Source organism: Diabrotica virgifera, chromosome 2, assembly GCF_917563875.1.
Source record: "Diabrotica virgifera virgifera chromosome 2, PGI_DIABVI_V3a".
Lineage (NCBI taxonomy): Eukaryota > Metazoa > Arthropoda > Insecta > Coleoptera > Chrysomelidae > Diabrotica > Diabrotica virgifera.
This window is the reverse complement of record NC_065444.1, coordinates 206,995,970-207,020,400: the sequence shown is the minus strand read 5'-3', so window position 1 is coordinate 207,020,400 and position 24,431 is coordinate 206,995,970. Positions and strand designations below refer to the sequence as shown.

General features: G+C 31.9%; 1 protein-coding gene across 1 annotated transcript in view; it reads left to right on the top strand.

The window, feature by feature from the left end:
- LOC126879775 (aristaless-related homeobox protein-like) overlaps positions 1 to 23,757 on the top strand; it is a 97,662-nt gene extending 73,905 nt beyond the window's left edge. The window contains exon 3 of the mRNA XM_050643025.1: positions 22,913 to 23,757. Coding sequence (XP_050498982.1) covers positions 22,913 to 23,368 — 456 coding nt within the window. The 3' untranslated portion in view covers positions 23,369 to 23,757. The remainder of the gene's footprint in view (positions 1 to 22,912) is intronic.
- The last annotated feature ends 674 nt before the right edge of the window (positions 23,758 to 24,431 follow it).

Genomic DNA, 24,431 nt, shown 5'->3' with positions numbered 1-24,431 from the left:
ATAAGTTTCGAAACCGGTAGAGGTGCTTGCTGCACTCTCTGATTGGACTGGAATATGGTTCGGCTGTATTTTCGTTTTGCAACGAAATTGAAAATGGTTATTCATTTTTAAATATTTAATTATCTCATACCAGGTAACTGTTATTTTTCAATCAATTTATCCACAGAGTTCTACTGGGACGTCTGTTGCATTAAAAAAATTTACGTGTAGTGGTTTTGGTATCGAGGATCGCTCACTAAAATGACCTCCAATAACTCTTAAATTACTCAAATAATTTCAAAAAATAACGTAACAATGTGTACTCGTACTATGTCTTATGTCGCTGCAACTTTAACTAAACCTTCACCTCCTACGTTTCCTCATAAAAATCAAGCTATTATGTTACATGTTATTCCAAATGTCGCTCTTTTTATAAAAGCAATAGGTGACATTGTTACCCCCAAAAATATTACCTTTGCATCTTGAATTTGAAATAATCGTATTTGTCTTTATTTAAAATCCATTGCGATAGTCGACGAACTTATCAGTGCCCACCAAAATATTACCATAATTACCATAAACTCAAAAGTTATTCCTATCCGACAAATTATTACTCCTTCTAAACGTGTTCATGTCTCCATATCATTCGTTCCATGCCTTATTTTCTCTTGTGGTCAAGGAGACCACAAACGGTAAATCAGATTTATCTCCAAATGAACTCCTTTGTGAGTTGTTTTACATTCATAGCAAATAATTCCCCTAAAAGCATTCACGTTCCTTATTTTTATCAGGCTATTTATGATTTTTTAGTAATAAGGAGACACCTTTACATTTTAACAATTTCCCTTCATTAGTATTTGATTAGGAACGCTTAAAGTTTTTGCGCTTTAAATTTTTCATTGAATGTTATAGTTCAAACGAAACCCAACTTATAATTAAGAATGTAACTTTAATAACTACCAACAACTACAAACTTCATATAGTCTATTAAATACTTCAAAAGTTCGGCAACACATGCGTTGAACTAAAAATTGAGCTAAAAGTTTTTGTCCTCATACATAAAAGCAACCTCCACCTTAATTAGAAATGATTGAATAATTAGATACCTTTAATTATCAAAAGTGTCTGAAATATTAAGAATCGGTACGCGGTATACAAAAAGGGTAATTGAATAATTAAAAAAAATAGTCCTTGTAATTTTGCAACCCTTTGATACAAACTGAATGTTTTGTACTATTTTAATACACTGATAAAAATAATTTACCCAACAAATAATCTTGCGCATGTATACGATATTATGAGGCTTGCCAAATGAGAATCAAAGAAGGGATAAAGAATTATATTATAAAATACTAGAGAAACAACAATATCACTTTAAAAAAATAGAGCAAAAACATAAACAGTTTTAAAAAACTCTAACACCGAAGTAAAACAACTTCTATGTAATAGGTATAATATAATATAATAATACTCAAAAATACCAATGGATTGTATAAAATGTGTTCAGAACGAACGTTTTCGTACCTATCAGTCCATCATCAGTGAACTCATATACTTGCTAACTAGCCCCAGAACCAAACAGTGGTTGTAATTATAATTCAATCTATATGCTAGTGTGTTGAAATTAAGAAGGCTTAATGGCGATGTTAGAAGATATCTCTAGGAACATGATGAAACCCTAAACGAAAACTTTTTAACTATATAAAAATTGAAGAAAGACTTCTGTGTAAAAGGTATATTTATTAAAACCCCAATAAAGGGCTACATTAAAAGTCAGAACGTTTTCGCTCTAAAGAGAGCATCATCAGTGTTCTAAGCCTAAAATAAGTACAACCATAATTAGTGAAGACAAGAGTAAAAAAATTTAAAGGTTGACCAAGATAAAAAATTAGGTTATACTTACAAGCTCTACATGCTAAGCCACCAAAAATACATAGGTTAAAACCCTTAAAACGCCGACCAAAAGTCTTACATTGGCGTGTATTATGTTAAACCCTGGCGATGGGTGAAAATGAAAAAGATATACCTCACAGCATTATATGACTCCACCACGTGTATGTGGGTGGTTGAGTTGATTTCTCTGTCTTCACAAAGAGAAAGGTGAAAGCCAACTAATTACAGGTGACAGGTAAGAAAGCGTTTCTGACTGATGACAGCACAAGACAGACGGTCCAACATGAAGATTTGTGAACTGATATGTAGTTAGGTACACTAGCCAATAGTTTTAAAAAATTTATTTGTAGCAAAATACGATAATAACAAACATCATATGCTGGGATTATAAGTATTCACTATTAAACTACCAAGAATGATATACAAAGTGGAAGTACCGTTATTTGAAAGCCAATTGTCAGTGGGGTTTAATAAGTGCATTATCAAAGATAGGCAACCAACCATACATGAGTGTATTTTAAATAAAATTTATTTTTTTTTAATAGTTGAAAAATAATAATTTGCCCATATGATCTAATGCATTTAGGGCAGAGAAAATAAGTGAATATTTTTTCAATACTATTAAACATAGTGAAGGCAATGTCTAGGTTGAAGTTGCCACTCTTGCAATGAAATGAGAAAGGCAACAAAGGTATAGCTAATGGTAAAATTATGAGACAATGAGCTCTATATGTCTAATATTTTAATATTGATATGGAGGATGAATTAATTTAACTGAAATTCATACTATATTAAAGTTTATGGGGTATGTGAGGTTTACTCCACACTGATTAGGACTGATAGTTGTTATAAAAATGTTTAGAAAAATATTATTCTGTCCATATATGTGTATATCTAGGACAATGAAAAAATTAAGTAAGATTTTTCTAAGTTATTACCTTCATGGAGAAAATAAAGAAAGAATGTGTTGAGTAAAAGTTGTTGTTTCAAAATTAAAAAGGAAAAAATGTTTTCTTATGTTAAAAAGTTAAGATTAGATTGTGAAAAGTAAATGTATGCTATCAAGTTGTGCAATTGTAAATATCAGACAGCAGAGTGATTGAGATTGGTGAAAGAAATGAGAGAGAGACTGAGAACCACAGGAGTCTGACCACAACCGGCTACCAATAAATGATGGTGATGATAGGTAAGAAGATGAGAAAGATAGGTGAATATGTGAAATTAAAACAGTAAAAGGTTGAGTTGATGTTAATGGAATGAATGTTGTGTAATGTTGGTTGGAAACTAGATGAAGACCCATACAAATAGATGGACTTAAAGTGTAGTGAGAGGTTATATTGATATAGTTGTGTAGGAATTGTGACAGATATAATGTTTAAAAAATAGATTAGATTAAGCGGAATTTGAAGAATTGAATGAAAGGTTAGTATAAAAGGAGGAGTGAATAAATGTAACGTTTATGAAATGACTGATAGATATTAAATGTTGTAACTCAAAAAATATAGAGGAGAAAAACAAAGAGTAATTTATGAAAAAAGTTGACGGTGTAAGGGATGAAAGTCACGGTTGAATGACACATGACGATTAACACAATTAGGACTTCTTTGTTTTTCTTTAACTATTTCCAAGTCCTCATAAAGGTCCAACCGTAGAAAGTTTTTTTGGGAAATGTTATGAATTAGAGATACGTTGTCCGGTATATTAAGAGTGTGGTTGTTTTGTTTTAGATGTTGAGAAAAAGTTTATGTATTCTCTCTTTTTGTGTGTTCGAGTGAACGGGAGGCAAGTGACCTACAGGTTCTTCCTATATATGTGGCGTCACAATCGGAACATTGTAGTTTATAGACTCCACTACGATTCATGTAGTTGATAGGATCTTTAGAGTTGGAGAGACATTGACCTAGATTGTTTTGAACTTTAAAGGAAATTTGGATGTTGTCGACAGATCGTTTAATAATATCTCTAATATCTCCGGACAAACGCTCTTGGTGATATGGCAGAGAAGTATAAATGGGTCTGGTGGTCGCATCTCTGGGGAACGCAGCCTCTCTCAAGACTCTGAAATGTCTCTTGTGGATAAGTTTAGTTATGATGTTGGGGTCATAACCGTTGCTGAAGGCTATTTGTTTCAAGATCTTTAATTCTTTATTGTAATTTTCTTGTGATAGGGGGGTGGTTTCTAGACGGTGTATATAACTATGGAACGCTGAATATTTGTGTGAAATGGGGTGGTTGGATGAGAAGGGTATGTCATGATCAGTCTGTGTTGGTTTCCTATATATACTGAAGTCGAAATGGTCGTTTAATGATGGTGAGGTCAAGAAAATTGATTGATTGGGATGACTCAAGTTCCATAGTGAACTTAATGTTAGGGTGGATTTGATTGATTTTTGAAAGAAGAAGATCGGCTGAATTGGAGTCACCGGATATAAAAACTAAACAATCGTCAACATAACGAAACCAGTGTCAGATTTCCGGATTTTTCATGATCTGCGTGGATTCTAGAATCTTTTATCTACAATCTTTTACTTTACATAGAAGTCTTTCTTCAATTTTTGTAATTAAAGGTATACAGCCAGTTACGGGAAATTTTTCCTTATGGATTTTAACTATATGGTATACAGCCAACCCAGGGAACTATCTATTTTTAGTTTATAAACAGTTTTCGTACTGTTTACTGTTACGTCTTATCCCTGTATATTACAAATATATATTTTGATGCGAAAACTTTGTTTCTGAAAACATTATTATTATTTCTTCTACTTCCTCTTCTTCTGTACATTAAGCTTGTTTCAGACCATTGAAAATTTCAAGGCTTGCAACCTGTTCAGTCTTCTTTGTAGCCGTCTTTTCCTGAACCTACCGACCTCTCTTCTTCCTCGCGGTTTGCAGTTAATTACATATTGAACAGCGTTGGTAACAAACTGCACCCTTGTCCTCTTTTGATTTTTGATTGTTATTAGTTTTGTTGTTGAGGTGGAACTCGAGTATCTGAAGCATGGAAGTTATAGGAAACATCAGAAAATAGCATAAAGGAATATGGGGATTAAACTCCATAAGTATGTCAGAATGAGAAGAATATTAGAAGTCCCTATTGAGGGAGGTAAGATGTAAGACCACATTACGAAGCAAATTACAGAGACTTCAGAATAGATCCAACAGATGAAGACGAAGTACAATCATTCAGTGTGAATGAGATAAAACGAACCATAAAGGAATTAAATAACGGAAAAACCACAGATCCTAGAAAAATTCCCCTTTGAATTAATGGAACTTACACAATCGTCAATACTAATAGAATAGTTGGCGGAGATCTTTAATAAATATCTAATTAACCAAAAAAGTATTCCAGAAGATTGGAGTTTGTAAGGTCGATTGATAAAAGGACGAATAGAAAACCAATAGTGATGAGCAAAACAAGAACAAGACCAAGACCAGGCTAGTCTTGGTCTTAGTCTTGTTCTTGCAAGCTTGGTCTTGGTCTTGCAGCTAAAAGGCAGTCTTGGTCTAGGTTTTGCACTAGCCGGTCTTGTTCTTGGTCTTAGGCTTGTTGCAAGAGTCTTGCTGGTCTTGATTTTTTGGTAGTAATAATTTGAACCAAACCATTTCGAATAAAATGTACATTGAAATAAATAAAGATGTGAAGAATGAAACTATATTTTTTGCTTTGAAATTTTAAAAGAAAGTAGAATGTAGTTTCAAACGGATACCAATTTTAACATTATACATTCACCTAATTATTTCATTAAGAAGTATGTTTCAAATATAAAGGTTTATTTTCAAATTTCAATTGTAAGTTGAATTGAGACACAACCTGCTTTTTATAAATTCAATAGCATATTATATAAAAGAAAAAATAAAAGTGAAAAGAAAATAACCTACATTTTTCCTCGATTATGCGAAAATAATTGAAATAAGTGTAAGTATTCTTATTAGACAAAAAAGCGAAAACTACTGGTACATAAAAACCGTTTTTAATGGCATTTTTTGTAATGGATTATCCTATCTATAATTACATTTTTTTGTCTTACAAATAATTTCAGTTGTCCTTGAACTGTCGCCGTTTGAAAACTTGCCTTCTGGATACTTTGAAGGTTGAGAAAATGCAAACCGTTTGACTTAATCAAAACGACTTAAAAATATAACCAAAATATTATGTATTTTAAAAATTCGATATTGTTTAAAGTTTATTATAATATCAGTATATATTATTGAACTAAAAAAACAAATATTGAATGGGTTGCATATGTGAGTCCATATTAAATATAGTAATGAAACACAGACTTACTCACAATCATTTAATTATACTTTGACGACCGGTTTCGATCTCTACAATATACAGATCATCTTCAGGTCGGCGTTACAAGTAGTTAAATGCTACAATAAGAGAAAACTTGTGTTAGACCAGTGTCTGATTGAAGAGATGTTAATAGAAAGCCAAATTTAAAAAATTTTTTATAAAATTTTTTGAAATAAAGGTTTGCAACTGTTGACATTTCAGAATATTGGTATATACAAAATCAAACCTATGAGTAAAAATGCTCATAGGCATGTATGTGCAAATGGGTGCATACAGTTTGAATTTGTTGAGATTAAAATTTTTAACCATTAAAAAACAAAATAAACATAACCTGACTTAAATATGCTTCCAAATTCAAAGTAGTAATAATAAAAGAGATAGTAATATTGTTCTAATCTACTTACATGCCGTTACAAGGATTGCCTCAAGCAAAGTTGTACATGAACCCGGGAAGGTATCTGAGTTAATACGACCAATCTAAGTAATCATTATTTACGCAGACAGCACAAAAACAATATTGTTTAATAGAAAAAAAGTATACGCAATATGTTTGAGTATTTTTTGGCTTTCTGGTAATTTTTAGGTATTTAACTTTTAAACATTATTTTTTAGTTCTAAGGTGGTACGAAGTTTGCCGGGTCAACTAGTTAATAATAAAAAAAATATTCATGAACTATGTAGTTGGGCAAAGATTAAAAAATATAAATCATTAATTTATGAATTTTAGATTGTAAGAAATAAGCGTCAGCTGAATATATATGATCAAATGCAAAGTTTACGATTCTATAAAAGACATACAGACTTTTTTATATTGTGTCGTATAAATAATAAAAACGTGGTATTATCAAAAAATAATTATTTTTCAAATCAAAATGTCAATTTAAAAAAAAAAGATTTTCAGGGCCGTGATTTGAACCCGAATCGTCTGGGTGACAGCCAGTAGCTAGGTATCCTTGGCTATTATACACTTAAGTCACGGTGATAAATATTTGACATATAAGTTATAGCCATTTTCCATCAAGTTTCACATTTTACCTTTTCTTGGCTAAAATCCCCGGTTTTGGGCCAGCTGACACATCATTTGTTAATAAGCTTTGGAACACCTAACCAAATAAAAAGAAAACAGCCATGCTAAAATGGTCCGGTTAAATTTGACACTATCTCCCGGGCTATAAGTCCTGTATTTATGGTGTGTGGTCCTGCTGATTTCTGACTATTCGTTTGTTTTAAGGATTCGTATAATTGATGTAGCGAAATCTCATCTCACATGTATGATGTTTCATTGAAGTTCGCGTCTATTGATAAGTTCAAACTCATTTTCATGCCTTTCGTGCTATTTCTCTGTTTGTTCTGTCCATATTTCTCTGTAATTTCTATCCATATATCTTTGTCTTTTATGTGTAGCTGTACAATATCCTTTTCTTCTTTATTTACGCGTTTTTAAGCTATCTTCTGTCTTTTGTGTGTGTCGTTTTCAATTTCAATATTGGATATAAATATATGTCAAGATGTGTCTTTCTGACAATATGTTTTGCTTTATTACATTTTTCTACATAATTTTTAATCTAGCTTCTTGTGTTTTGTTTTGTAGAGTATTCAAGAAAGCCTTATGATTTTATTTTATTGCATTCTCTGTGTCTTCTGTCTAAATTTCTAGACCTCAAAAGTTCGTCAACACATGCGTTTAACTAAAAATTGAGCTAAACGTTTTTGTCCTCATACATAAAGCATCCTCCACCTGCTCTAAGGTATTTAATTAGAAATGATTGAATAATTACCCTTCATTATTAAAAGTGTCTCAAATGTTAAGAATCGGTACGCGATATACAAAAAGGGTAATTGAATAATTAAAAAAGTAGTCCTTGTAGTAATTTTGCAACCCTTTGATACAGAAAGAGATTAAGTGCTCTTATGATTTCAACGAGGTTTTGTTATATTTTAATACACTGATAAAAATAATTTACCCAAAAAATAATCTTGAGACTTGCCAAATGTGAATCAAAAATCGGATAAAAAATTATATTGGAAACACTAAAGAATAAATATCTAATATTAATTTAAAAAGTAGAACGAAAACAAACAGAATCTCAAATGAAAACTGAAATCGGAAAAGTGATTTCGGTTTTTCTTCATTTTAAAAGTGCTGCTTCGCTTTGTCCGGTTTTTTACTATTCATACTGTTACTATTTATCCCTGTATATTACAAATACATATTCTGGCGCGAAAACTTTGTTTCTAAATACCTTATACTTACACCGCTTATATTTCTACTTCTTCTTCCTTTACACCTCAAGGAATAGGCTTGCAACCAGTTTAGTTTTCTTTCTAGCCATCTTCTTCTGGGTCTATCTACGTCTCTTGTTCCTCGTGGTCTGCAGTTAACTAGGGGAGAGTTGGACAAAACCGGGTAGGTTGATAAAACCGGGTACCCCTTAATTCTTCTAACTGTCTGCTGCTATCTATTAGATAATGTTAAAATTAGTGTCCCTTTACCACCAACAGTCGTGTGTATTCATTTCTACCTTATTTGAGTAATCTGTGCCGGAGCAGTAGACCTCACCTGTTTTTTGATGCAGGAAACTCGATTTTTTGAGGTAAGTTTCTAGCTGTTTTCTCCTCTAATGAATAACTAATGGCCATTTCAAAATTTAATACATGTAACCTATACTCCGTCTACCGAACAGACCGAGTAATCACGTGAATAAATCACAATATTTTTTCAAAATACCTTAACTAACGCCCTTGTACACAATAGCGATAACACCAGTACCGAATATATTGTTAATGGTATTGTGTACTAGAGCGTGAGTTAAGGTATTTTGAAGAAAAATTTCGATTTATTTACGTGATTACTCCGTCTGTTCGGTAGACGGAGTATAGTATATTACCTTTAATTTGGCCAAAAATTTTGAATATTATTTCATAACTTAAAAATTTAAATAACATTTAATGTCTTGTTTACGAGTTTGAAAAAACCGGGTAGTGCGAAAATCGACAAAACCGGGTACCCGATTTTATCAGACCTATTGTTACTTCCAGTTTCTGCAGTGGTTTTTTGGCTTTTAGTTAACTACAACATGTGGCTTCTTCTGTTGAAGAAGCTAGTAAGAAAGCTAGTAGAAAAAATTTAAAAAAATCTCCAGTCGAAAAAAAATTAAAACTAAATGATTTGGACAAAAAAAAAAAAAGAAAAAACGTGGTAAAAAGGGCTGCACCAAAAACAACATTTTGGAGAGTTTGGAGGAAGAAGAGAATAATGACGATGCGTGTCTATATTACAATTAACTATTTTCAAATTATATTGCGAAGGAAGGCTGGATAAATTGTGTGTCTTGCACCAAATGGGCTTATGACGCCTGTAGTGCCTATGATGATGTAGATGAAGTTTTTATTTGTGACTTCTGTTCATAGATTTTTCGATTTTTGTTCACATACTTTTAATAAATATTTTATTTTCTGCCCATTAGTCTTTTTACAGGGTAATTAAGTTACTACCCGGTTTTATCATACCGGTTGGACAAAACCGGGTATTTTGCAATATTTTCATAAAAATAAAAAAATTAAAAATCTAAGAATATTTTTAAAAATTTATATTGGCATATAAACTTAAGTCATTTGAGAATATTTCAATCTGCAGCAAACATTTGCTACTCTCACATAGCAAAAGATACAGACGGTTTTTGGAGTGGTACCCGGTTTTGTCCAACTCTCCCCTACATATTGAACAAGGTCGGTGACAGACTACACTCTTGTTTCACTCCTCCGTTGATTGTTATGGTTCAGTTGTATCTTTTCCAATATTTATGATTATTTTTGTTTCGTAACATAATCCATTTATCACTTCTATAACATCTCTAGGATAACCTGGTCTATCCATAATTCTCCACAAAGTATTTCTGTTTTCCCATTCAAAGGGTTTTTCGTAGTCAATAAAAGCAATATGAACTTGTATGTTATCTTCTCTATGTAGTTTCTCTAATAATTGCCGTACTATGGTGGAATTCTGTTTTATAATAGTGGCACATCAGCGATTGTTTTTGTCCTATTGTTTATAAGTCCACCATATAATTTGTATGATGTGTGTAACATACTTATATATTTTATAATTTCCACATGAGTTTTGATTTCCTTTTTGATATAGTGATACTACTATATCACATTCATTCAATAGATGTAGTATTCTCAGTTCTAATATTAGTCTATCATGGTTTATAAGTTTTATGTTCATGATGTCTGGTTCACCTGCTTTTCGGTTTTTAATTTGTTTTAGGGATTCTTGTAACTCATCTAGAGACACTTCTTCTCATCTGTATGATATTTCATTGTAGTGCGAGTCTGTTGATTAGTAAGTTCAAATTCATGTCTTTTCTATCATGGCTTTTCTATCTATAGTTCTCGGTAATGTTCTATCCATATATCTTTGTCTATGATCTATCTTTGTCTGCTGCGTAGTCTCGTTTTCCGTTTCTTCTGTATTAAGTTTTCTTAAGCTACCTTCTCTCTTCCGTGTATAGCATTTTAAATATGAGATACAATCCTACAAGTAGTGAGTGCTGGCGGGTTGCGAGTAGAACAAATTGAAAATTGGAAGGGATTGCTAATTTCTACTGCTGTCGGCTAAGTTCACATCGTAGTAAATAATATCTACTAACGTAATTTTCAGATCCCAACTAAATTTTTGATACGACAACCACGCATTTGTGACACCCACGATTAAGGTCACCAGCCAGTTCTCGCTTGTCGGATTGTACATCAACCCATCTCAATACCCTTATTGCGCCGTTCTGACAATATCGTTTGTTTTATTACGTTTTTCTACGTATTCTATCTAGAGTATACCAAAGTCGACTCAAAATGGTGAGTCAATGTTACGGGAGACCTGAAAATGGACAGTAATCCATGTAGTGTTCCAAACCGGTCATCCTTTTGGCTCAATAAAGCAGATTGTAAGTCTAAATTTTATTTTTGCAACTCATTTGAGATGGACTCACATGTGCAACCCATTTATTATTTTTCTTTTTATCTCTACAGCATGTACTTGCTCTTTTGTGGTTAGGTTAGTAGGTAGTACCAAAGATTCGCCGCCTAAAGTCAAAGTCAAAGGTCTATAAACTGCTTTGAAAACTTACAATTTTTGTATTCCGCGATATTTCTTTTCTGCATATAAATGTTTTGTTCATTGTAGGATACAATTGTATCGTTTTCTCTACTCGCTGCTTTTACAGATCCTGTTTCTTTTATTATTACTGCTTTTTCTATTAGTGCTATTTCTTTAGCTTGTTTTATTTTTGTTTCCTCAATTTCTATATTAAGTTCTTCTTTTTTCTCCTATCTGTATAACTTTTGCTTTGTTTTATCTTTATTTATCTTTATTCCGTTTTTATCGAGTATTTTATTCATTCTTTTTAATAATATGTGATCTCCATTTTTCTCATGTTTTGATCATTTTTTGCTGTTATTCCATCCACTCCAGGCGCTTTTTCGATACTTCAACGTTTTTATTGTTTCTTCTAGCTCTTACTCTTTTATTGAGTTTTCTGTATTATATTCTGTATTCTCAAATATTATTTTGTTCTTTGTTAATGCCGTCTTGGTTTTTATCCGTTAAGGGCATAGGCGTAAAATGTCGCCAGTCAAAATGTTCAATGTGTTTTAAATGTATTCATTTTTTCGAATCCTGAGAAAACTAATAAATATTTTTGAAAAATTTAAGCACAGTATGAAAGACTGTATTATTACCGAGGGCCTCAAGTCCCTTAGAATAATCAAAAATTTTCTTTTGAATGAGATATTTGAGATTAAAAGTCACACTAAATTCTCTTTTTTTTTTTCACCCTTGTAACTTATTAAAATAAACACTATAGAAGTTTTCAGGGACTTTCGGCCCTCTGTAACCACGTAATTTTTCATTTTCAAAAATACTTATTAGTTTTCTCAGTATTCGAAAAAATGAATACATTTAAAACACATTGAAAATTTTGACAGGCGACATTTTGCGCCTATACCCTTAATAGTTTTTCAAAGTGTTCTTTCCATCTTTCAATTTGTTTTCTTTCTAGTCTCCAATTTCATCTTTAACGCTTCTTTGTTTCATGTTTTATGTTTTGTGTTCTTATTATTGTTTTCACGGTTCTGTAAAATAGCTTTTGGTTCCTTTGGCTATCTTTTTCCATTTTATCTGCGAATTTTTCCCAATTAGCTTTGCTGCTGTTATAAATATTTTTTATTTTATTACTTTTTGCAATGTAAATGTTTAAAAGTATAAATACCTGAATATTTTTCTGTACTTCATGTAAAGTGTTAAATCGAAGTACTATAAAGTGTTAAATCCAACAATTAATAAGTCATGCAATAATGGAAATTGTTCTCCATAGAATTGCACATACAATTGAAACTTACTTTTTACAGAAAATAATTATGCAAATCACCAGGTAGCTGTTCACAATTACCTGGCCGTACAGCCAATCAACTGTAATACGTATACCCTATGCCGACCGCTTGTTCAAATCCGATTTATAGCATATTACACTGTTTTGATCGCGTACTAAGAAGGTTTATAAATGGAGAGGGGCTAACGAATTCACTGAAACTTTTGTTGCGTGTGTAGTGGAGCTTATCTAAATCGATGCTAAAAGGGCAATTATAAAAGAGACAGCTTTTCATCATTTATCCCTGATATAGAATTAGCAGTAATGTACTAGCCCGATTTCACACATCTCTTCATGAAGATCGTGCCACAGTTGAACTTCGATGTATTACGTATGTGAACTGTGTATTCGAAGTCTCATTCAAAACATGCCTATGCCTATATACGGCTATTGATTATATTCAAAATAAGATAACTAAAAGGAACTACAACGTTAACGGGGTTTTATTATTTCATATGGTCAATGGACATCTATATATGAAAAAACCGCGGAGTGCTACCATTTAAAGTCGGTGCGTCTGGGCACAGGTTACATTAGGGTGAGTTCTATGCACTTTTGGTAGAAACTTATCTACATAAAAATTGTTCCTGGTTAAATTTCCTACCTAAATATCACTTTTTAAAGTCAATGATACTTTTTTTTACAAAAATATATTCAAAAGAAAAAGCACAAAGAAACCCAAAAGAAAGAAATTTTGTTTTTTGTCCCATAACTTTTGTCCACGAGGATATAGGTATAGACATTGTTTTACGAAAAAAAAACCTACATATTTCTTCTTTAAAATTTTGTTCAGTAGATGTAATTAGGATTTACAGTTTTCGAAATATGACTTTTCAAAGTTCGCCACTCACAGCAATTTTGGGCAATTTTCCTTGTCATTTCGCAAATATTGTTCTGTAACTTTTTTCTAAGTTACTTTAGGTATATGCAATGGTACACGTAATATTAATAGAAATCAATTACTTTTAAAATGGTCTACTGTATAACGTTGTACGACTTTTTTAAAAGGGATTATGGTTTTTCAAGGTTTTATACTTTTAACGGTTTTTTATAATATAATATAAAAATAAAATAATATTATTATATAATATGTTATATACCTATTATACAGGGTGTCCCGAAAAGATTGGTCATAAATTATACCACAGATTCTGGGGTCAAAAATAAATCGATTGAACCTCACTTACCTATATACAATAGTGCACACAAAAAAAGTTACAGCCCTTTGAAGTTACAAAATGAAAATCGATTTTTTTTCATATATCGAGAACTCTTAGAGATTTTTTATTGAAAATGGACATGTGGCATTCTTAGGACAGCAACATCTTAAATTAAAATTAAAGTGAAATTTGTGCGCCCCATAAAAATTTTATGGGGGTCTTGTTCCCTTAAACCCCCCCAAACTTTTGTGTACGTTCCAAATAAATTATTATTGTGGCACCATTAGTGAAACACAATGTTTCTAAAACTTTTTTGCCTCCTAGTACTTTTTCGATAAGCCACTGTTTATCGAGATATTTTGAATATTTGTCGAATCCACCACGTATTTGTATATGGTTAAGTACGATTATAGAGACCTGTTAATAATCTGAAAATTTATTTATAATTTACATTTTTAGGTATATTTTGAAAAAGAAGCCACATCTCGATAAAAGGTGACTTATCAAAAAAAGACTAAGAGGCAAAAAAGTTTTAAAAACACTGTGTTTAACTAATGGTACCAAAATAATAGTTTAATTGGAACGTACACAAACATTTGGGGGGTTTAAAGGAACAAAACCCCCATAAAATTTTTATGTAAATATATTAAAAAATAAGCCGCATCTCGATAAAAACTGTCTTATCAAAAAAATACTAAGAGGCAAAAAAGTTCTAAAAATGTTGTGATTAACTAATGGTACCACAATAATGAATTAATTGGAACGTACACAAAAGTTTGGGGGGGTTTAAGGGAAAAAAACCCCTATAAAATTTTTATGGGGTGGACAAATTTCACTATAATTTTGTTTTAAGATGTTCCTGCGATGAGAATGATACATGTCCATTTTCAATAAAAAATCTCTAATAGTTTTCGATATATTGAAAAAAATCGATTTTCATTTTGTAACTTCAAAGGGCTGTAACTTTTTTGATGAGCACATTTGTACTAAAGTAAGTTAGGTTTAATCGAACTATTTTTGGTCGCAAAATATGTGGTATAATTTATGACCACTCTTTTCGGGACACCCTGTACATATAATACCTAATATAAAAAAATATTATTTTTTACATTTTTTACGATTATTTTTTAAATTTCTCATTATAACTTTTTTTCTTCTACATTTAGGTATATATTATATTATATAATAAGAAAAGCTTATTTTGTTTATTTTAAAATGGTGTACTTATTACAAAAAATTCTAGGATTATTTTTGAATAAGATATTATTTTTTAAAATGTAATAAGTACTTGCAACGATTTTTGATTTTAGGATTATTTTTTAAATTGGTCATTATAACTTTTTTTTTCTTGTACATGAATATACTATATATTGCTCAATAAAGAGGGCTTACTTTCTGTTATTTACAATGGTGTATCATCTATATGTAAATAATGGAAACCGAGTGATTCTTTGATATATTTTTACCTGTATTATTTAAAATTATTTCTTTTACAAAAATTACATAAACATTAGTCTTAGAAAACATCACTTTAGTTAAAATTGTTTAAACGTTGACATTTAAAAAATTTTCAAAGTCAAAGTCCATCTCTTCGTTAGCATTAGCTTCAATATCTTCCTCTGACACCTCAGTTGTCTTAGAGTTCCTACAATTAGTATCCGTGCATATGTACCCTTTACAGAATATTGAACAAATAATTCCTATCTTCCTACTACCGCAGTTTTTTGTACATCCTTTGGTACATTTACATGCTATTTTTCAAGCAAAGCTTGAGGTGCAAGAGCTTTGACAGTAAATATTGGAATTAATCCATATTTTGAAGTTGTGCCGGGCCGTGTCAAGTGGATCCAAAGTATTACCTATAAAAAATAAGATTCAATCATAAGACACAATCGCATAAAAAAGTTATAATGAGAAATTTAAAAAATAATCCTAAAATCAAAAATCGTTGCAAGTACTTATTACATTTTGAAAAAGCATATCTTATTCAAAAATAATCCTAGAATTTTTTATAATACACCATTTTAAAGTAAACAGAATAAGCTTTCTCTTTTTTTTTTTATATAATATATACCTAAATGTGGAAAAAAAAGTCATAATGGGAAATTTAAAAAATAATCGTAAAAAATATAAAAAGTCATTAAAAGTATAAAACCTTGAAAAAGATAACCTCTTTAAAAGAAGTCGTACAACATTATACAGTAAAACATTTTAAAGGTAATTGATTTCTATTCCTCTTACATGTACCATTGCATATGCCTAAAGTTGCGCAGAAAGTTACAGAACAATATTTGCGAAATAACAAGGAAAATTGCCAAAATTGCTGTGAGTGGCGAACTTTGAAAAATCATATTTCGAAAACTGTAAATCCCAATGACCTCTACTAAGCATCATTTTAAAGAGAAAATGTGTAAGTTTTTTTTCTGTGAAGCAATGTCTATACCTGTATCGCCGTGGACAAAAGTTATGGGACAAAAAACAAAATTTCTTTGTTTTGGGTTCCTTTGTGCTTTTTCTTTTGAATATATGTTTGTAAAAAAAAGTATCTTTGACTTTAAAAAGCTATATTTAGAAAGGAAATTTAACCAGGAACAATTTTTATGTAGACGTGTTTGTACCAAAAATGCCTAGAACTCACCCTAATGTAACCTGTGCCCAGGGACTAATTCACCCATTTCTCAAAAACGTGCCTCTTTAAATGGTAGCACTCTGTAGTTCCTTTCTATAGTACATAATCAATAGCCTAATATACAAAGCTTTTAGGTAAAATTCGAATTTTATTCATTGTTGATGTTACGATTCAAACAACTATTTTTAATGGGAATTAAGCCACAATTTTAGCAAAAAATGATTTTATTAACGTTTCGAAGCCCAAATCGGGTTTCGTTGTCAAAATACAAAATACTACTAAAATAAACAAAAATGTTGTTGCTATGTAAAAAAAAATTCTTCTAATATTTAATCTGACTCATTTATATTGGCAATTCAGACGTATATTATACATTTTAAAGTAGAAGACTTTAAAATGATATCGCCAATATTTATGAGTTGCGTTCCTGGGACGACTATACTAAAAGATAGTTCATTCTATTACATGAAATCAATCCCAACTCAAGAATATCCGTCACAAAAAAATCATAGCATGTGATCTGTCTTTAAAAAGACAACCCAATGCAACGATGAGAGTAAAATTCTCGCGTTAGAGATTTCATAATAAATCAGAGGGAAAACCAGGAAAAAACCTAGTGATACTATCCCGACATCGTAAGTATTTGGTCTTACATTTAATTTAATTTCAAAAAACTAATACCAAATTCTGACTTTAATATGTTTAAATTATAAATAATATTAAAAATAATATATAGATATACAATAAGTAATAATAAAATATAAAATTTGTACTAACTCGATATGTTATTTACTTACTAATCGTGGCTTAATTCCCATTAAAAATAGTTCATTGTAAAAATGCCACAAGGAAAAGCTTCAGAACAACATAACGATTCAAACATTTCGCTAACTACTCAAAAATTCGTGATGTATACGAATAATATTACATAATATCAATTACTGTTTCTCTAAACTTTGAACAATGTAGCAGTATTCAAATAATTTAATCTGTTTGCCCTTTTTCCAGCGTATGTTATTAATTATTTGTATCGTTAATTTTAAGCAAATGTATACCAGAGCCGCCCCCAGAAAAAAATTTAGGGTGGCTCAAAATCTTTAAGTCGCTTTTCTATTCTAGAAATGAATAAAAGATCAAGAAAATTTTTTATTTTAATAATCATATATAATACAAAAAAAATATTAATCGGTAAATAAAAACTGTAATCTCCTTCGATCTTGACCAAATGTATCAATAATATCAAGCTGTAATTATACAGGGGGGTCGGCGGACCCTCCCTGACCCCTCTTGCCGGCGGGCCTGATGTCTACGACCTACGACATTCTGGTATATCTTCCTTGCTGACGAAATGCCCTGATGATGCTCTGAAGCGAAAGTGTACTTAGACAAGAATTACTAAATGACAGTGCCTGATATCTGCCTTTTATATTTCTAAACAAAATCAACGTATTAAAAACAAAATTGAAGTCAAGAATGTATAAAGCCTGTGTAAGACAATAATGAGAGATGGATCAGAAAGAAGACTCGACACCAATCAGTGGCGGATATAGATACTTGCCTTGGGAGGGGAAAGAGGGAATTTTTCCAACGAAACACTAACCGATAGACATAAAAAAGACAAACCCAAACTACATGAAAGACATAAATAATATCTTACAGCTCCCGGAATAGACCATGGCCAACGACAAACGCTGTCGTCTGTCGTACACCCACCTAAACATTACACAGACAGGATTTCTATCACCGGCCATGTTTCGCTCCGGGAGCTGTATATGTATAAGTACTTTTCCTAACTAGCGTGTTTATTAGGTTGGATTTGTCTGTCTGTGGCTTAAGTTTCATGTCAGCAAATATACTTTAATGTTTCAATAATTTTTTTCTTTAATGTTGGACCTTGTTAGGGGGAAATTTCCCCATTTTGCCTCTCCGTAGATTTGCCTCTGACACCAATCGGCAAATGTCTCAGAAGATTGCCCAAAAGATAAAGTGAAAACCTTCAATAGAGGTCTCAGCCCTTCAATGAACACTCAGAATTTCTTATAAAGGGAAGATGAACAAGATTTTGTTTATAGCTAAATTAAACATAAATACAACTATGGTAAACTTATAGAATAAATATTGTTGTCTCCTGTTTATTTTACTAATATAAACGCTTAAACCTTAGAGTTAGAGTACCATAGTAGTTGGACTGTTTGGTAGGCTCGATTTAATTGATGCTATATCCATCGTTTTGTTAACACTAAGTGTTACCTATAGAATATTGAAAGGCAAAGTCCCACTAGTTGGCTGTATACCATATACCATTATAATACCAATACCTATTATGTTTTAACATGAAAAAATCGGCATTCTTCAACGCATCGCACATTTGCTGGAAATTTTGGACAAACTTTCGCCTCATGTTTGATAATGCTGGTCCATATATTGCACGTATTGTGACAAACTGGTTGACCAACGCAAAAATTATTGTATTGCCGTGGCCACCAGAATACCCGGATCTCAATCCAATGAGTAAACATTCCAAATGCGTTTAGTTTTTGCAAGCTTCAGATTGCTATGAATATTATAAAAAGATAAAATTATTTAAGGGTAAAGTTTTCAATCCTAATAGCAACATTAATAATATTGAAAAATATTAAAAATATTACTAAAAGATTTTTAAATTGAAAACTTATTGGTCCATTTCCCTGGAAACACCTCCATGGCTTCTAAAATTTGCAAGCCAGATGGATGCTGCAGTGAAGACAAAAGGGAATTCTAAAAAGTTGCAATTCACAACCCCCGTCTGCAGCTTGGTAAAGTTTCAACGGAAAATAAACGTAGTTACTCCATAGGAGTAATACTAATATAAAACAAAAATGTATACCATTTTTATTCAGTTGCAATGCGAAGGCAAAACAATCTAATTTTTCACTTAGAACAGGGAGCGCAGTCCAGTACTCTAAATCCAAAGTGGGAGTCGAAACGTCAATAAATTTCATTTTTAAATCAAATTGTGGCTCATTTCTCAATAAAATATGTAGTAAATTGTATTAGATCCTAATTTAAATATATCTCTTAATGAAGCAGACATTTAAAATCTGAACTTAGAGTTAGAGCATTTAAGTCCCTCACTGTATAAGGCACTCTAAATGAGACATCAGAGAATCCTGGGGTCCGGAACCAGTTCCGATTACTGCTATTGTGGCGAACAATGGCCAATTGCAATGCTACTTACGCCGTTACAAGCCAGATTAATTATCCAAATTGTTACCAATTAAGACGCGATTCATGTCCGCTATTATCCAGTATTATGGATTCAATGACCCGAATCGCACAGACCATAAGCAGAAAGCATGCAGTGTGCTGCTGGATACTAATTTTTAATTTTTCAAGAACTGAGGGGAGGCCTGTGGTTGCAATTGTTTCAGATGTTGTACAGTTTTCAAACGGATCCTTGCACATCCATGGAATTATTCACGAACTACTTTTTATACTAGGTCTCTTTTTTATTCACAGAAACTAGTATCGCAAAATTAGGCCGTTTGTCCATACAAACCACAATAAGTTAAACAATGATAAGCGATACGGCATGTCTTTGATACATTATTTACTGTTTATCATTTTCAGTGACATTAACGCATTAAATTTGTTGTTTTTTAAAATGCTGTTCCATATTATTTAAACTTTTAGTCTGTATTTGTACATTTCATTGTAAATTTTATTTTCAAACATAATAATTGTTAGAATGACTAAATATTGCTCTCTTATTTGATTACTTCCAGTAATTATTTATTTTTAAGCTAATAAGACAGGTAATATTTTTTAACCTACCAATTGTCATTATACTACCTGAGACTGATACTCTACGTTCTAATCTAAGGTCTTTATTGGAGAGAATAATTGTTTTCATTGTTACAAATGCATTTCTTGCTATTTCTATCCTGGTCCTTATTTCTGTTCTTTGATCATTATTTTCTGAAATGCAGGTTCCCATATATTTGTATGCTTTAACCGTTTCTATCGATTCATCCCCAAATGTATTTTTGTTTGTATGTTTGTTTTCGTTGTTATTATCATATATTTTATTTTTATTCACTTTTAGTCCATATTTTTTACAGAAACTGCTTGTATTGTTTAGTAATACGAGTATGTACCTAGTTGTAGTTGTTCAGGAGGGCTTGTCATAATCACGGTGTCATCTGGATATGTTATGTTGATAGTTAATAGCTCTTCCGTTAATTATCATTCCTTCACTTTCAGATAGTAATGCTTCTTCAAAAATAGATTCATTGATAACTTTTAACATCTCTACGTGGACCTGAGTACTTTATGTTATGTTTTCAATACATCTGCTTTTCTAAGACGTATCCCCTTATCACTTTTTAGGTATCCCCTTATCTTTTTACAGTTAAAGTGTTTTTAGGATTTTATTACATTCTCATGTCTTGGCTCTATGTATTGCTTTTGTAATTTCTGATGTTAAAATATACCTAAGTATTGTTTTTTGGACTGTACTCATTTGTGGTTCTGTTCTTTCGTTAGCAAAGAAATCTTAGATGTATTTTTCCCACATATTTCCTATATGTGTTAAGCTGAAATTAATCTGAATGGCCGCGATGAACACTTTGAAAATGGTAACGGTAAAGAGTTTTCGGGATATAGGGATATAGGAAGGAACGAAGAAATCTGAAATACATTCCGAAGGGATGACAGAAATAGACGAAGGAGACAATGACGACGGTTCTGGTATGACTGTGTGAAAAGAATAGTTAATAGTTTATAAGATAAGTCATTTTCTATAATATATAAAATGACTTATCTTATAACTTATGAGATTCCTATATTATTATAAACAAAAATAACTGGGAATTAAAAAACATATGGCTAACTTTGTCCCAAATGAACTCAGGGTAAATTTTTTGTTTGAAAATTCATGTTAAAATACTATCTTTTCGAATATATAAAAAGATTGTTCCTACGTACAACATTTTTAAAGTTATTCTAAATGTTTATAAACTACAAAATTTCAAAAATTTGGCATGAGGATTTTTGACTATATTAATAATTTTTTTATATTTTTTTAATACATTTTGATACTATCACTCTTCTACTTTTATTTAAAATACTCAGAATTGCCCTATCTTCATTATTTTCTGTCTTATCGTATTGCAAAATAAAGGTCTCTGGGATAAACAAATAGAATAACTCTTAAACTAATTAATGGATCGGTCTCAAATTTTAAATGTTTGTTAAGTACGCCAATACCCAACTTTGGGTGAAACACTAAAGTTCCAAGGTAGTTTTAGTAAACGTTATTAACAAATAACGATTTTCACTTATTTTGCAGTTTGCGTAGCAACAAATTAACTTTTAAACTTTCAAAGACCGGAATTTTGAAGGATTTTCAATGTTCTAAAAACTGAATTTTGTAATTTTAGGTAAACTATTTAGCTTTTGAATGGAGTGTAAAAGTCGAAAAAATCGCGATTTTTGCACTAAATTGTTAATTATTAAAAAACTAACGCAAACTCTAGGTAGGAAACAGGTAGGTTTTCTTCCTATAGGTCTACAATAACTAAAAAAAGAGTCAGCTAAAGTCGGGTCCATAGATATTTCGCCCGTCGGCAAATTCAAACAGATAACATTTGTATTGTTATGAAATTCGAGTAAACGGATGTCCCTTTGTGATAAGGCACACGCCGGTATTTTTACAACCGGGTTACTTATTGTAAATCAATCAGTTTAACACTTAAAAATGTATACTTGGGCATTAGTACAGTTAAAATTGTTAGACGATTATATTTAGATGAAATATTAAGCAATAGAATTGAAACTTTTTTCTACTTTTAAGGACAAAAAAGCAAGTTCATTAGCGGAACGTGATTCAAAATTATTCTGCAGATTATATTTGAAGCAATATTTGATTAAAACATCTCATTTTTGGTGGTAAAAATATATTAAATACATATATTAATTTGTCTGGACTAAAAGTTGTAAAATATGGTCTGGAGTTATATTTTTGTTTGAATTTGCCGACGGGCGATAGATAGATGGTGTCAACTTTACCTGGATCTTTGAGTGTCCCGAGAACATCCTTATTACTCTGGACTACTGTGCCACTTGTACCTTATTGATTAATATTCTGGTAAGAGTCAATGTTTCTGCTCTATACGTTAGAACATGGAGAGAACATGTGGATATCTGATCTAAGAAATATATAGATGTCTCATTGTTAGAAACACTATTCAATATTATATTAGTATACGAAACTTGTGGACTACAGAAGTTACCAAGCATAAAGTTTACTGGAGGTTATGTTTTTGTTAATTATGAGTTTTTGATATCTAAAATCCAAATATAATACTTGTATAACATGGTGGGCGCCAAATTTGAAATATTGTATCTGGTCAGGTTTCCTTTTTATATTGTATATCCTCTTTTACATTTACAATAAAAAATAGAGTATACTGCAAAATAAAGTGACTATACTACCTACGCTTAGACTTAAAATTTGTTATAAACGAAAATATTTTTATTCCAGGTCTGGTTTCAAAACAGACGCGCTAAATGGAGAAAGCGCGAAAAGGCTATGGGCAGAGAAGCAGTATCATTCATGCATCCCGGAGACCAACCCGGCCTACCAGATTTCGCAATCCACGGTCCAGTTGGCATGCCCCCAGTTTCTAGCGAACACTTTTGGCCATCTGTCCCATTCCCACCAATTCTTAGCCCAGCGTTAGGTCTCCACTGGCCCCCCAAAACCCATATGCCGACATTTCACGCGTTTCTGTCACAGTACATGTTGGCAGGAGGGGGAGTACCACCCCTAAACCTAGTAGGAAGTGTACCTATGCCAGAGGAGCGCTCGAGGAGTTCTAGTCCCGAAATCCATAGTCCCTCCCAGTTATCCCCCAATGCCTTAGATGCTCTTAGGGTAAGGACGCAGGATATGTCGATACCTCCCTCATCGCCACGAAAGGTCCACGCTAGCTCGTAGACAGGATTAAATAATAAGTGTAAATATATTGTAGTTTAGTTTTAATGTAGGTAGGGGATTTTTCCCCAAGTTAGATCAGTAGTATTTATTTGACTGAATTTTTAACAGCTCATTGATCAATAATAATTATTTTGGTATATGTATATAAAGCACTTAAATTTTCAAATACACTAATCACAAAAAGTATCGCATAATTTTTAAAACTGAAAAAAAAATTAAAAATAATTTTTAATTTTTAGTAGAATATTATAAATCTCATCTATCGTCTTCTTTAGGTGTCTACAAACCCATAACATTTCAAGTTGAAGCGTGTTTTTACCGAAAAATAAACAGTGTCGGTAAAACAAAAAATTTATTTTGGACATTTGTGTTCGAGAATTTGATCTGTGGACTATATCTGCTTGAGTTTTCAATGAGGTGGTGCGTTCTTACAAAAAATGAGTAATATAACGTCAGAACAAGCAGCAAAAATTGTAACTTTAATTGGAGATGGACAATCGCAGCAATATCTTGCTGACGTTATCGGAATCCATCAACCCAGCGTTTCAAGTATTTTAAGAAGGTATAGAGAAAGTGGAGGATACACAAGAAGACCAGCTCCAGGACTTCCCAGGTGAACGAATCCGCAGATGAACGTTATTTACATCTTCAGACTTTCTGTACACATCTTGTTACAGCTAGACAACTGCTACTAATTGGAGATGGACAATCGCAGCAATATCTTGCTGACGTTATCAGAATCCATCAACCCAGCGTTTCAAGTGTTTTAAGAAGGTATAGAGAAAGTGGAGGATACACAAGAAGACCAGCTCCAGGACTTCCCAGGTGAACGAACCCGCAGATGAACGTTATTTACATCTTCAGACTTTCTGTACACATCTTGTTACAGCTAGACAACTGCCAAATGATCTTTCTACAGCTCTAAGCTCATAAAGTTCGGTTCATAAAGTGCCAATTCGGTTAGAAATAGATTAAGGAAATTTGGAATCAGAGCCAGAATTCCTGCAACTGATCCACTGTTAACGAGTGCACACCGTATGGCACGTTTAAATTTTGCACCAGA